The sequence below is a fragment of the Hylobates moloch genome, unplaced genomic scaffold (assembly GCF_009828535.3).
Source record: "Hylobates moloch isolate HMO894 unplaced genomic scaffold, HMol_V3 SCAFFOLD_19, whole genome shotgun sequence".
Classification (NCBI taxonomy): domain Eukaryota; kingdom Metazoa; phylum Chordata; class Mammalia; order Primates; family Hylobatidae; genus Hylobates; species Hylobates moloch.
Genome location: NW_026652294.1, coordinates 38,565,632 through 38,579,251, shown reverse-complemented (window position 1 = coordinate 38,579,251; position 13,620 = coordinate 38,565,632). Strand labels below are relative to the sequence as shown.

General features: G+C 55.3%; 2 protein-coding genes across 5 annotated transcripts; both read right to left on the bottom strand.

Annotated features, from left to right (window-relative positions):
- Positions 1-206: 206 nt before the first annotated feature.
- Positions 207-3,061, bottom strand: TNFSF13 (TNF superfamily member 13). Of its 3 annotated transcripts, XM_032139309.2 has the most exons (7): positions 2,984-3,057; positions 2,514-2,743; positions 2,101-2,179; positions 1,910-1,957; positions 1,633-1,751; positions 1,312-1,450; positions 889-1,079 (listed from the first exon to the last, which is right to left on the bottom strand). In XM_032139309.2, exons 2-7 carry the CDS (start codon positions 2,718-2,720, stop codon positions 970-972), a joined length of 702 nt encoding a protein of 233 aa, XP_031995200.1. In that variant the 5' UTR covers positions 2,721-2,743; positions 2,984-3,057; the 3' UTR covers positions 889-969. The 3 variants fall into 3 exon arrangements, with proteins under 3 accessions (XP_031995203.1, XP_031995202.1, XP_031995200.1); XM_032139312.2 differs by having other exon boundaries at positions 207-1,079; positions 2,514-3,061; XM_032139311.2 differs by lacking the exon at positions 2,101-2,179 and having other exon boundaries at positions 207-1,079; positions 1,910-1,952; positions 2,514-3,061.
- An 888-nt stretch (positions 3,062-3,949) lies between these two features.
- On the bottom strand, positions 3,950-13,381 carry TNFSF12 (TNF superfamily member 12). Of its 2 annotated transcripts, none has more exons than XM_058431731.1 (7): positions 12,917-13,381; positions 12,708-12,758; positions 12,034-12,109; positions 11,376-11,429; positions 11,250-11,285; positions 4,913-5,037; positions 3,950-4,716 (listed from the first exon to the last, which is right to left on the bottom strand). In XM_058431731.1, the coding sequence occupies exons 1-7, from the start codon at positions 13,073-13,075 to the stop codon at positions 4,465-4,467; spliced, it is 753 nt and encodes a 250-aa protein (XP_058287714.1). In that variant the 5' UTR covers positions 13,076-13,381; the 3' UTR covers positions 3,950-4,464. The 2 variants fall into 2 exon arrangements, with proteins under 2 accessions (XP_058287714.1, XP_031995199.1); XM_032139308.2 differs by having other exon boundaries at positions 12,708-12,755; positions 12,917-13,380.
- Positions 13,382-13,620: the final 239 nt, after the last annotated feature.

Below are 13,620 nucleotides of genomic sequence, written 5' to 3'. Positions count from 1 at the left end.
GCACATCCGCCGCCCGGCCGCGCGTGGCGGCCCCGCCACTTTCTCTTTTGCGCCGCGCTCGTCTTCTCCGCGCTCGCAAGCCTGACCCTAGCGGCGTCCCCAGTACCTTGATCCGGCGGGGGGCGCGTCACGGGAGAGCCAGGAGGGCGGGAGATCCCCTAAGAGGACCGGGCTGAGGCGAGGCAGTGGGGGAAATGGAGCCGGGGTATCATTCATTCTCTTTTATTTAACTTTAAGCAGGGCTTGATCAGAAAGAAGAGCTCAGAGGAGTGAGGCAACACCAACACCAGGGCGTACGATACATCCGAGGCTCCCCCGACACCAGTTCCAGCCCTTGGAATGGCCTGCCACGCCGGGGCAATGGAGCGCGTGAAAGCCAAACCTTGGGACCCTTAGAGTAATTTGACTGCGAAGGCACCGTCGTCGTCGTCGGGCACCCCCTGTAGACGGGCGCATAATAGATACATCTCTGGAGATAGTGATGGAAACTGGGGTCCGATAGATGGAGAGAAGGGCGTAGGATAAGACTTCTTGTGGGGTGAAGAGGCAGAGGGCACCTGGAGAGAGGTGTGGCATGGAGAACCAGGGGTTTTCCCTAGCAGAGGGCGGCTTCGTGGACTTCGGCCAACCGGCGGGTGCTTCCCTCGAGCGGCCGCTAGATGGTGGTGCTGTTCTGGATGCTTCCAGTGGGCCCCGACCAGGTCTGGACAATGCCTGGCACCCGTCCCCCGCCCCTCATCTACACACACGCAAGAATTCGGAGCTCCATGGGGGACAGAAGCAAGATATCCGTAAAATCAAAGTCTAGGGGGTAGGAATGAAAAGGGAAAAGTGAGGAACGGGGAGCCAAACCCAGGAAGACGCCTCTGTTCCTGCACATTCCCTCTCCTTTGTATACTCAGCTCTTGGCTGTCTCCAGTATGTACCCACCCTGGTCTTCCAAGCTGGGAGCCACTTTTAATAACACAATCACAGTTTCACAAACCCCAGGAAGGTTCCATGTGGAGACAGGTTAAGTTTCGCCCTTGCCCGGGGAATTATGACACTCAGAATATCCCCTTGGTGTAAATGGAAGACACCTGAGAAAAGAGAGAAAGTAGATTGGCAGTGAAGCACAGCCATCCAGATGCCATTTCCCCTGCCTTCTCCAGCTCCACCGTTCCTCTGCCTCCTGTAAGAACCCGGCATTCTGCACTTCACTCCTCAGACCCGCCTCTGTTTGGGTTTCCAACCTCCCTCCTAGCGGTAGCTCCCTGCACTGCTACCCCGGGTCAGAGATGTCCTGCTTTCGGTTGCCCACACGACTCTCACCTGCGCTATAGCAGCTGTTGTAGGCCCGGTCCGGGTGGGAGGGCATACTTCTTATACATCGGAATAGAGTCTCCTGCCTTCCTTGGCCTTCTCGAGACACCACCTGACCCATGGTGAAAGTCACGTCTTGAAACAGGACCTGGCAGGGAAGGGAGATGTTGAAGAAAACAGGATGGCCTGGCTCAGTTCTGGGAGGCCCCAGGAGCGCTAACAAGGGAAGAAAGAAGGGTCTGCTAGGTTTGGTATGAATAGAGGGGTCAGGAACGCTCAGTAGTGGGCCAAAGAGGCCCTCTGTGAAGCTCAGAGTGTGGCTGGGGTTACCTGGCTATACAGCAGATAAACTCCAGCATCCCGGATTCGGACACCATATCCTTGGGCCTGTAGGCCTCTCCCACGCCTAAGAGCTGGTTGCCACATCACCTCTGTCACATCGGAGTCATCTGGAGGTGAGAAGTGTGTCGCTCAGGACTTCTTGGCACTCTCAGATGCTTTTTGGTTCTTCCCCTTTCACTTATAAGGACCCCTTGAGCCCAAGTGCCAGCCCCAGAGTTCCTGGTTATTGCCCCTCCCCAAAGCCATTATTTAAAATAGTGCTCACCCTTGGAGGTGGCGTTAATGGGAACCAGGTGCAGGATGGAGTGCTGCTCTGAGGAGAGAAAGAGGGAATCTCAGCCACGTCCACTTTCCCCCATTGTGCTGTTGGCAGCCTCCACCCTCACCCTGACTCGGGCTTACAATCCCCATGCTGCTTGATCACCTCCCACCCCTGCTGCACCCTGGAAGCCTCACTCTTCTGTTTTTGGGTGAGCACTGCTCTCCTTTTCCGGGATCTCTCCCCATTCTCCCAGGCTTCCAGGGCATCGGAGTTCTGCTCATGGAAAGAGGGTCAAGGTTAGGTTAAGATGCAAGGGTCCCAGCCAGCCTTCCTTCCCAGCCCTCCCCTGCCCCCGAAATGCCTCAAATCTCTCATGCACCTTTTCCCAGCTCCCTGAGTGTTGGTGCTGGCTGCCCTCCAGAATTTGTTAGGTATGAGAAGCATTAACCTTTAACAGTTTCCTTTCCTGGAATGGCCGCGCCCCTGCGCCCCTGACTTCCAAACCGGAGACCCTCTCTTGCACCCCCTTGAAACTTTGCAGACCAGGAGGCCCAGCGACCCCGCATGCCAACCATCCTCTCCCAGACACCCTCCTCCCCTCACTCACCTGCTTCGGGAGACTCTGCCAGGGATACCCTTCCCCCTTCTGGGAGGGCCCTCCTGTCCTCTGCAGCCGGCTCACCTCTCTCCTGAGGCTCTGCAGCTCTGTTTGTTGGGTCAGCAGAGCCATGGCACAAGCCACAGCCCCCAGAGCTGCCCCCCAACTCAGCCAGAGGGCAACTGAGAGTGCTGGCTCTCTGACCGGGCCCCCCATGTTGCCTGGAGGCCCTTTGGGGGCTAGCAAGAAAGGAGATGAGGCTGGCATGAGCTGGGGACCCTGCCAACAGCTGTGGTTTCAAGAGTGGGGTAGCAAGGAGGTGGCAGGGCGGGTAGGGGTACGGGCAGTGGGGCAGAAGGGAAGAAGGTTGTTACGCAAGGACAAATAAAAAGGAACTTGAGAATAAAAAGGAGGGAGGAGGAAAGCAAGCTAAGGGTACTGTTAATGTTCCTGGCACTCCATCGTGGGGCCAGTGTTACCTTGAGACCCTCCACCCTCCCTCAGCCTCAGGAGAATTAGGTTCCAGTCCCTCTAGGAAGGACAGGGCTGCCAGTGACACCCAGGAGGAACAGCCAGTGCGCAGGAACCCTGGGGCGGCCCCAGGGTTGGGGGAGGGAAGGTTGGCTGGCTAGAGGGCATGGTGCCAGGAGCAGGATGGGGGGCCAAGCTGGGCAGTGTCCAGGGTCAGGGCGAGGGTGGATGACCCTCTGGCTCAGGCACAGCAGAGATCACTGGGGCAGTTCACTAGGGGTGACTGAAGGTGGGAAAGGAGGGGTGGGCTCGGTGGGGAGGAGAACCAGGGGCACGGAAGCAAGAAACTGGCTGAGTTCTGGGGTTAAGGCTGGGCCGGGTGTGTTGGAATAAGGCCTGCACTACTCCCTGTGCTGAACTTGGCAAGCAGGACTTCCTGTTTCCCGAGAAAAGCTCTTACATAAGGCTCTGGACGAAGAGACAAAGCAGCAGCCTCAAGCCCCCCGGCCACTGCAGGATTCCTCCCCGGCACACAGGGTTCCGGGTTCCCGTGTGCCTGCTGACTCTGAGCCCCTCCTCCAGGCTGGCTCCTGCCCACCCCACCTCCCAGCCAGGGCCTGTGCCAGCACCTGCTGAATGTCCTGAGGCCACCAAGAGGAAGGGCCCCTGCTCCTCCCAGCCAGGGAGGGATTCCCCCGCAGGAGGAAGTCCGTCCGCCTCCTAGGGAAAGGAGGCCGCTCCTGCTGTACCTTGGGCAGAGAATTGATTTTCTCCTGGGCAGTGTCCCTTTCTACCTCTGCTCCCACCTGGGGGTTGGAGGCATGGAGGTCCCCGCCCCCAAGCCTGAACATCATCCCGGAATTCCAGCTGTGCCGCTCCGCAACTCCCCGCTTCCCGTGGCCCCCGGCTACCCTGGGAGTGTCCCCTGAGCCCCAATAAAGAGAGAGACTATGACTTATTCTATTTAATATCCATTTATCAACATTTTGTCACAATAATAATAAAAATAATATCTGTTTTAAAAATCCGCAGGGAATTCTCAAGGGAGGAGCTTGTCTTGCTTCTCGCCCCTCACATTTGGGAACTCCTGGCCTAGGCCCAGTCTCTTTGGCTTGCTGCCGCCAGGTCCAGCCCCTCTTAGTGCCTGAAGTGGGGTCTTCTGGACCCATCTTGCCCACAGAGTACAGTGAACACAATGCCCTGGGGGTCTGTGGCCAGGGGAGAGTCGAGATCACTGGGGGCCTCAAAGGGTCAGGGATTGGGGAGCTAGTGAGGTGGAGAGTGGGCGGTGGGGGGCGTTGTAAGATAAGAGTGGGAATACTGTATTTATGTGGGATGGAAAACACGTGAACAGGCCCAGGCAGCCTCTAGAGGGAGGGGCAGGTCTGGAGCAAAGAGCAGCTGAGGGTGGGGCAGAAGGGACTGGGTGCCCAGAGAGCTGCCGAGGGGAGCCGGCAGCCTGGGACGACAGCGGGGAGACCAGGGCCCCTCAGTGAACCTGGAAGAGTCCGAAGTAGGTGAGGAAAGGGGCAGCCTTCAGATGGGCCCAGGGGAGGGTGCGGATCCGCAGGGAGGACCCTGGCCGCAGGGCCAACAGCCCAGACACCTGGCAGAGGCGGAGCTGGGGCCCGAGGGAACTCGCCGCAGTGGCTGAGAATTCCTCCAGGCAGCGCAGGGCCAGCACGCCATCCACCAGCAAGTCCAGCTTCAGGTAGACAGCCTTCCCCTCATCAAAGTGCACCTGGGGTGGGGACAACAGGCCGAGTCCAGGCCTCTGCCGGCCCTCGCCTCAATTTCCAATTTCCTCAGTGACGCAGGCATCCCATCCGACCCAAACCCCAACTCACCCTCCCAGCCCTGTAGCTTGTCCCCCACTCTCCTGGCAAACCCTTAGCCACTCCCTTACTGTGTTACCCATGCAGCCAGGTGGGGCTTACCTGACAGTACAGGTAGTAGAGCCCAGCCCGGGTGACTATAAACTCCCCGATCTGGCGGTTGTAGCGCAGAGGGCTGGAGCTGTTGATTCTGGCTTCTTCCCAGCCACTCACTGTCCCGTCCACACCTGAACATGGATGCTCAGAGATAAGGAAACGTCTCTCTACAGGACTCCCCCATACTCCCCAGGGATCCACTGAGCATATGAACATTCAGCGCCCACTTTGCCCAGAAGACACATAGATCACCCCGGGCAAGGGAGGACCCATCCCCTATGACGCCCATAGTTGACTAAGAAGTTATGTGAAAAAATCTAATATATATGGCCAGAGACATTCAGGGCAGATTGTCACCTGCAGTCACTTTTGGGGAGAAGAGTAGAACTGAAGGAGAAGCGTGAGGGGATTTAACGTTTTACTTCATGGATATCTATATTATTTGCCTCTTTTATATTGAGGATGTAAACATACATTATCTGAATTAGTACAACTAAAAATAACACCCAATTGTCCATCAACAAAATGTCTATCCATATAATGGAATATTATTTGGCCATAAAAAGAGTGAAGTACTGATACACACTATGGCACAGATGCGCCTTGAAAACGTCATGCTCAGCCAGGTGCAGTGGCTCACGCCGGTAATCCCAGCATTTTGAGAGGCCGAGGAGGGCAGATCACCTGAGGTCGAGAGTTCGAGACCAGCCTGGCCAACAAGGTGAAACCCCGTCTCTACTAAAAACACAAAAACTAGCAGGGCATGGTGGCAGGCACCTGTAATCCTAGCTACTTGGGAGGCTGAGGCAGGAGAATTGCTTGAACCCAGGAGGGGAAGGTTGCAGTGAGCCAAGATCATGCCACTGCACTCCAGCCTGGGCAACAGAGCTAGACTCTGTCTCCAAAAAAAAAAAAAAAAAGTAACGCTCACTGGGCATTTTTATTTCTGCCAATGGGTTCCCACAACCTGTGCTCTGCAGAGTCTCCAGCACTGAAGTTTCCTTCCCTTCCTTACCCTGCCAACTGCACCATCTGAACAGCAACAGCCCCTCAAACTCATCTCAACCAACACTGAGCTGACTCCCCTTATCCCACTCTTGCTTTACTGTCTGTTTTCCACATTTGACTTCTGCCACCAGGGGGATACTCAAGCCTCCCTCTCCTTTACCTACATCATTCATCGATCACCAGTTCCTATCAATCCTGCCTCCTAAATAGCTCTCTCCCCTCTCTCCCCCATCTGGTGCCTCCGTCTGGTTTTCACAGCATTCCCTGTTTCCATTCTGGCTTCCTGCAGCTTATTCCCTACACAAAGCCACAGAATGAGTCTCTAAGATGCAGATGTAAGCCCGCCTCGCCTCACCTTCCTCCTTCCGATGGCTCACCTCAGAATAGTTCCCACATGCCACCATGTGGCCTGGCTTCTGTCTCCAGCCTCATCCCCATCTTGCTCCTCTTGCACTTTCTGCTTCTGCCACGCTGAACTTAGAGTCCCCCAGCCTCATCATGCTCTGGGCAAACCCGGGCTTTTGCCCCAGGGGCTGCTTCTGCTTGCACCCACCATCCTTGACCCCTTGCCTGTCTTGTCTTACACTCCTGCTTCAAGGCCCAGTGGCGTCTTGCGATGTAGGGAGGGAATACCTGACTCCACAGCCATGTCTGTCTTCTCCTGTGTTGCCAGGTATCTTTGGCCACTTTTATTATTGTTTTTGTCATATTCCACTGTAATTACAATTTTTTTTTTTTTTTTTGAGATGGAGTCTCACTCTGTTGCCCAGGCTGGAGTGCAGTGGCACAATCACGGCTCACTGCAGCCTCTGCCTCCCAGGTTCAAGTGATTCTCCTGCCTCAGCCTCCTGAGTAGCTGGGATTACAGGCACTTGCCACCAAACCTGGCTAATTTTTTGTGTGTGTGTGTGTGTGTATGTTTAGTAGCGACACCATGTTGGCCAGGCTGGTCTTGAACTCCTGACCTCAAGTGATCCACCTGCCTTGGCCTCCCAAAGTGCTGGGATTATAGGTGTGAGCCACCGCACCCAGCTTGTAATTACAAATCTATATGCTTGTTTCCTCTCCTAGACAGTGAGTCCTTAAGAATCGGTCTGAGGCTGGGCGCAGTGGTTCACACCTGTAACCCCAGCACTTTGGGAGGCCAAGGCGGGTGGATCAGGAGGTCAGGAGATCGAGACCATCCTGGCTAACACGGTGAAACCCCGTCTCTACTGAAACATAAAAAAAAAAATTAGCCAGGCGTGGTGGCAGGTGCCTGTAGTCCCAGCTACTCAGGAGACTGAGGCAGGAGAATCGCTTGAACCTGGGAAGGTTGCAGTGAGCCGAGATGGCAACACTGCACTCCAGCTGGGGCAATAAGAGCAAAACTCCATCTCAAAAAAAAAAAAATGAGTCTGACCGGCTGGGCGCGGTGGCTCATGCCTGTAATTCCAACACTTTGGGAGGCTGAGGTGGGTGGATCGTGAGGTCAGGAGATCGAGACTATCCTGGCTAACATGGTGAAACCCCGTCTCTACTAAAAAATAAAAAGAAATTAGCTGGGCGTGGTGGCAGGCGCCTGTAGTCCCAGCTACTTGGGAGGCTGAGGCAGGAGAATGGCATGAACCCAGGAAGCGGAGCTTGCAGTAAGCTGAGATCGCGCCACTGCACTCCAGCCTGGGCAACGGGGTGAGACTCCATCTCAGAAAAAAAGGGGGGGTCTCGATATTAGTTGCTGTGGGCACCTAGCCTGGCCCCTAGCAAACAGGTCTTCAATGCCTGTTGAGTCAATGAATGAATGAATGTCTGGATAATTGCCTAAATAAGTGGTCTATACAGAGGGAAGGAAGGCTGACCTGGGCATGAAAAGTAGGGAGGGCAGAGAAGAGAGGGCATTCCTAGCTATGAAGCCAGCCTGAGCAAAGGCTGCTTGTAGCCAAAGGGTATGGTGTGCCCAGGACGACGGAGGGCTTGCCTGGTATCATTTGTCTGCAGCCACAAACCTCACCTGGACATTCCGTCCTGCCTGGCAATCTTACATTCCCCCACGAAGCTTGCTTTCGTAATCAGCAAGATGAGATTTTGTACCATTTCTCCTCAAATCTCCTGTCTCTGTCTCCCTAGTTGTCCAGAGGACCTAGAAGTCACATCGAGCAAAGGCTCCCTCATCTCCCCTCAGCAAATCTACAAACCCACCTGTTCTCTTGTTCTCCTTTGACCCTCTGGTAATGGTGGGAAATGTGTCCTCTCTTCTTTCTGGAAACTTCCCTCTCCCCTTTTTGGATGTGGCCCCTGCATGGACCCCTCACCCCTGCACCAGCCACCTCGCCTTTCATGCAGACCATGTCCTGTACACGGGCACATTCTAGCTGGGTTCAAATCTTGGCTCCACCACTTAGTATCTCATGGCCTTAGACAAGTTGTGTAACCTCCATCTGTAAAATGGAGGTAATTAGAGTATCTTCCTTTCAGGGCTGTTGTGAGGATTAGATAAGACCAAACACAAGTGCCAGACACAGTGCCTATCTCAAGAAAGCCTTCAGTACATGTTCAGATGAAAATAGTATTGTTGGCCGGGTGCGGTGGCTCATGCCTGTAATCCCAGCACTTTGGGAGGCCGAGGCGGGCGGATCACGAGGTCAGGAGATTGAGACCATGGTGAAACCCCATCTCTACTAAAAATACAAAAAATTGGCCGGCCAAGGTGGCGGGCGCCTGTAGTCCCAGCTACTCGGGAGGCTGAGGCAAGAGAATGGCGTGAACCCCGGGGGGCGGAGCCTGCAGTGAGCCGAGATCGCGCCATTGCACTCCAGCCTGGGCGACAGCGAGACTCTGTCTCAAAAAAAAAAAAAAAAAGAAAATAGTATTGTTCACAGAAGTAAACTTTTCCTTGCTTGTCCTTGGTCCACACACCCCTCCACCTACTGGCCTATTTCTCTGCTCCTTGTTACAGAGAAACTTCTAAAATGGGTTGTCCTAGGCCGGGTACGGTGGCTCACACTTGTAAACTCAGCACTTTGGGAGGCCGAGGCGGGTGGAACACCTGAGGTCAGGAGTTTGAGACCAGCCTGACCGACATGGAGAAACCCTGTCTCTACTAAAAATACAAAATTAGCCGGGCGTGGTGGTGTATGCCTGTAATCTCAGCTACTCGGGAGGCTAAGAGGCAGGAGAATTGCTTGAACCCGGGAGGTGGAGGTTGCAGTCAGCCGAGATCGTGCCATTGCACTGGATCCAGCCTGGGTGACAAGAGTGAAACTCCGTCTCAAAAAAAAAAAAAAAAGAAAAAAGAAAAAAGGTTGTCCCTGCCTCCAGTTCCTTATTTCTCATTTTCTTCTCAACCCAATGCACACTGCCTTCCTGTTCTAACTATGCCACTGAAACCACCCTCTTTAAGGTCAGCAGGACTTTCACGTTACCAAACCCAGCCATCATTTCTCTGTTCTCATCTCATGTGATCTCTCAGCTGCATTCAACACAGACAGCCACATCCTCCTTGAAACAGTGGTTTCTCTGAATCCAGGATGCCACCCTCCCTGGGTTTCTTCCTCTCTCTCCAGCTTCTTCTCAGTCTCTCCTGGTTTTCCCCTCAGCTCCACTTCAAGATGCCCAAGAGCCTCAGGGCTTCATTCATGGGGCCCTTCTTTCTCCTGGCGTCTCACCCAATCCTGTGGCTTTAAATGCCATTGATAGGCCGGGCACAGGGGCTCACGCGTGTAATCCCAGCACTTTGGGAGGCTGAGGCTGGCGGATCACCTGAGATCAGGAGTTCAAGACCAGCCTGGCCAACATGGTGAAACCCTGTCTCTACTAAAAAATACAAAAATGAGCTGGGTGTGGTGGCGCCCGCCTATAATCTCAGCTACTTGGGAGGCTGAGACAGGAGAATCGCTTGGACCCAGGAGGCAGAGGTTGCAGTGAGCCAAGATCGCGCCACTGCACTCTAGCCTGGGCGACAGAACGAGACTCTGTCTCAAAAAAAAAAAAAAAAAAAAAAAAAAAAAGCCATCCATATGGCCATGACTCCTGGCTTTATCCGTCCTGACCTAGCCTGAGCTAGTCGACAATGTCCAGCCATGCATTTGTGAAATTTACTTTATTGGCATTTATCCACTTGTTTATTTTAGACATTTCAACGTTAATAATTATCTTACATACTTCCCAACCTATTTATTCCCTGGTCAACCCCTTCTTAGGAAATAGCATCATTCTTCCCAGAGATACTCAGGTTAAAAATCTAGAAGCCGGCTGGGTGCAGTGGCTCACACCTGTAATCCCAGCACTTTGGGAGGCTGAGGCGGGCAGATCACTGGAGGTCAAGAGTTTGAGACCAGCCTGGAAAACATGGCAAAACCCCGTCTCTACTAAAAATACAAAAATTAGCCAGGCATGGTGGCACACACCTGTAATCTCAGCTACTTGGGAGGCGAGACAGGAGAATCTCTTGAACCTGGGAGGCAGAGGTTGCAGTGAGCCGAGATCGCACCACTGCACTCCAGCCTGGGCGACAGAGTGAGACTCTGTCTTAAAAAAAATAAAAAATCTAGAAGTCATCTGTGATTCCTCCCTTTCTTTTATTCTTCACCTCCAACCCATAAGTCAGTAATATCTTCAGGACGCAGGCTGAACCCGTCCACTTCTCACCATCTCTGCTGTGAACCCTCGGCTGAGCACCCCTCATGCCTCCCTGCCTCTCACAGTGGAAGGACATTCTGGGTGAGGGGATGGTATGTGCAAAGTCCAGAAGAGGCACACCGGGAGCAGGGGTGTCAGCCCAGCAAGCATGAAGACAGCATAAGAGTGCAGGGAAATTAGGTTGAGACCAGACCACGAAGAGACTGGAAGCCATGTAGACAGCCAATACCATAACAAAAGTGAAGTTTAGGGGCTCAGCATGGCAGCACAGGTCGGATGGAGTGGAGGGGTAGGGAGGATGTGGAGTGGGGAAGGAGCAACAGGCTGGGTTTGAAGTTCTGAGGTCACGGTGCTGAGGTAGAGGGTGGGGTAGAAACAGAAAAGATGAGCAGACACTAGCAGCATTTTGAGAAAAGATCATCAGGACGTGGAATATGGAGGAGACAGAAGAAAAAAGAATGAAAAGTGCTTCTTGGGGAAGAATGAGGGCTGAAGGAGGGAGCTGGGACAGTGATTTGCTGGGGGAGCTGGGCAGAGTTCTGGGGAAGGGTAGGGGTCTTTCATGGGGTCCCATGCCTGGGTCACAGAGAGAACCAAGACCTTCATGAACTGGCTTCTGTGGTTCTGAGACTGATGGCAGGGAAGGGAGTGGGAGGTCAAAGGTTTTGAGGGGCCCTTTTCCCAGGAGGCCAGTGCTGTTGGGGGAATGGGGTCTCACCTGCCTGCGCTCCGTCCTGTCCAGGTCGTGGATGAACTGTAAAGTGCAGGAAAGGGCTGATGAGACCTGCCCTGCCCCTCTGCCACCTGCCCCTCTCCTCCCGGGTATGGCTCACCCATCACCCACCTTCATAATGGGCTGCGATCGCTCTTCGAGCCCGTGTTTTTCGGCCTTTAGGTGCTGAGGATCAAGGAAAGACAGATGAGCAACGTGGGCCCTAGTGGGGGTGCCAGAGCCACTCTCCCAGCCCCGTTCCCCTCTCAGGGACCCTGGCATCCTTATTCTTGTCCAGACTCCTGGCCTTAGAATCTCAGGCCTCATCTTCCTCGGTAAGTAGAGTGACTATAATTTGTTATCCACACTGGGATACTTCTGAGAGCAAAACGGGAAGCTGCTACCAATCACACTGAGATAACAGGTGGGGGCCAGGACAATTGCATGCCGACTTGGACACGTGGTCATCCGGCCACCCCATCATCCCATTCCTAAGTCTCTTTGCCTACTGGGGTCCAGGCCTCTGACTCCCAGGCCTAGTCTCCATCAGGATCCCAGTAGTTCTTCTAACTCATGGCCACCCCACCTTCCTGTTTGGGGTAGGGTCTGAAGGAGCACATCCATGTGACAGAAGGAGCTTCAGAGGAGGGCGAGAATCCCTAGGTTTGAGTCTTGGCTGGTTAGCTGCATGACTCTGAGCCTCCTTTCACCCTCCATGCCTCAGTTTCTCCCTGTGGATAATGGTTTTTGCTCTGCCCGCTTCCTGAGGTTGGGATAGAGGGATGCTCACCACTTCTGCGAGGCCGAACTAGTCGGTTCAGGAAAGGCACAGGATCCTGGCTTTCTTCTGTCTGGGGATTCAGTTCCTAGGGGAATTAGGGCAGCGTTCAACCACGGACTCCCAGAGGTATAAAGTGAGACAGACGGGGCCTGTCAGGAGAGCCACCAGCCAGCAATAGACACAGAAGTCTTAGGGACAGATTAAACCCCTCAGCCAACTACAGCTGGGGCCCCGGGCAAAGGCGAGGCTGGGGGTCCGGCTCCAGTCCTCACCCTTTCCTCTAGACCAGCTACACTTTCCCACCCACGCACAACCAACGCAGACCCTGCGCTCAATTGGCACATTGCACACACGCCCACACCCAGTCACCACGCACAGAAGATACGCACCCTGTACACAACCGCACCCCTCTTCCACGCAGACTCACATATCTTATACAACCACGTCACCCCCAACCAATAAACACCTCAGACTCAGGTGGCACAACCCCAGCACAAACCCCTCACACAGAGTTGTCACCACGCACACACACCCCTGCAGACACACACCCATGCACGCACTGTGTTCACATATACCCTGCACACACCTCGTGTATGGCTGGCACAGCTGCACACACCTGCAGCCTCGGCTATGCACACTTCCCATGCCCCAGCAGCCTGCAGACCGCGCCCACGCCCACTCACCGACGGGTCCTGGTCCTCCTCTGCCACCAGCTCCTCCTGGGCAGGCTCCTGCTGGGAAGGAGGCAGCGTCACCCTGTGCCGCTCCACCTGACATCTCACCCTCCACCCATCCTCCCTTCCCCTTGCCTTCTGCCCAGCCGGCCCCCAGCGGCCCCTCTGCAGTCTCAGCTCCTGATGTGCCCAAGAAGGGGTGCGCAGCGGGGCCTCACCTGGGCGGACAGCGATGCCCGGCTCCCCAAGCTGACCACGGCCAGCAGGAGGCCGAGGCAGGCCAGCGCCAGGCCCAGGCCCAGCGCGAGCGGGACCAGCAGGGCGGTGCCCGGCTCCCCCCGGCGCCCCCTCCGCCTCTGGCTCCGACGGGCGGCCATGGGGGCGGGGGGCTGTGCCTGCCTCACCGCCCCCCCATCCCTGGACCCGAGGGATCGGGGGAGGGGGAGCCGGCGGGCGGATCGGGCTGGGGAGAGGGAGGGGCAAGGGAAACGGGGCGGGAGGGGGCGCTGGGGACAGGAAGCCGGACGCTGTGTGTGATTAAACTCTGAGCCTCTCGCCGGGCGCTGTGCGCGCAGCGGACGGAGTGGGCGCCCACCCGACCTCCGAGCGCCCCCAGCCCGGGCGTGCACCACCAGGGCGAGATCCGTTGTGTGCGGCCGCGGCAGCGACGGGGCTGTGCGTGTGCGGGCACCTCCTGCGGGGAGATGGGGAACTCAGGAAGGCCTGTTGGTTCAGATTCTTCTGTGTCCCTGTGTCTTCAGAGATAAGGACGCTCCTTTCCTCCAGGCGCAGGGAGGGCGCCTCTCACAGGAGGCTACTTTTTGCTTCTTCAGGAAAAGGGCAGGGAGTTCCAGGTTGTACGACCTGGTTCAGGGAAGAAGGGCAGGAGAAGGTAAGAAAGATCCTTCGGCTTCTGCGGTTT

Coding starts and splice junctions, on each gene's coding strand:
- TNFSF13 (XM_032139312.2), bottom strand. CDS start 2,771: ATGCCAGCCTCATCTCCTTTCTTGCTAGCCCCCAAAGGGCCTCCAGGC. Junction 2,180..2,513: donor GGCAGAGTCTCCCGAAGCAG/GTGAGTGAGGGG, acceptor TTCCATGAGCAG/AACTCCGATGCCCTGGAAGC. Junction 1,752..1,909: donor CATTAACGCCACCTCCAAGG/GTGAGCACTATT, acceptor TCTCACCTCCAG/ATGACTCCGATGTGACAGAG.
- TNFSF12 (XM_058431731.1), bottom strand. CDS start 13,075: ATGGCCGCCCGTCGGAGCCAGAGGCGGAGGGGGCGCCGGGGGGAGCCG. Junction 12,110..12,707: donor AGGAGGACCAGGACCCGTCG/GTGAGTGGGCGT, acceptor TAATTCCCCTAG/GAACTGAATCCCCAGACAGA. Junction 11,430..12,033: donor AGTTCGGCCTCGCAGAAGTG/GTGAGCATCCCT, acceptor CTTGATCCTCAG/CACCTAAAGGCCGAAAAACA.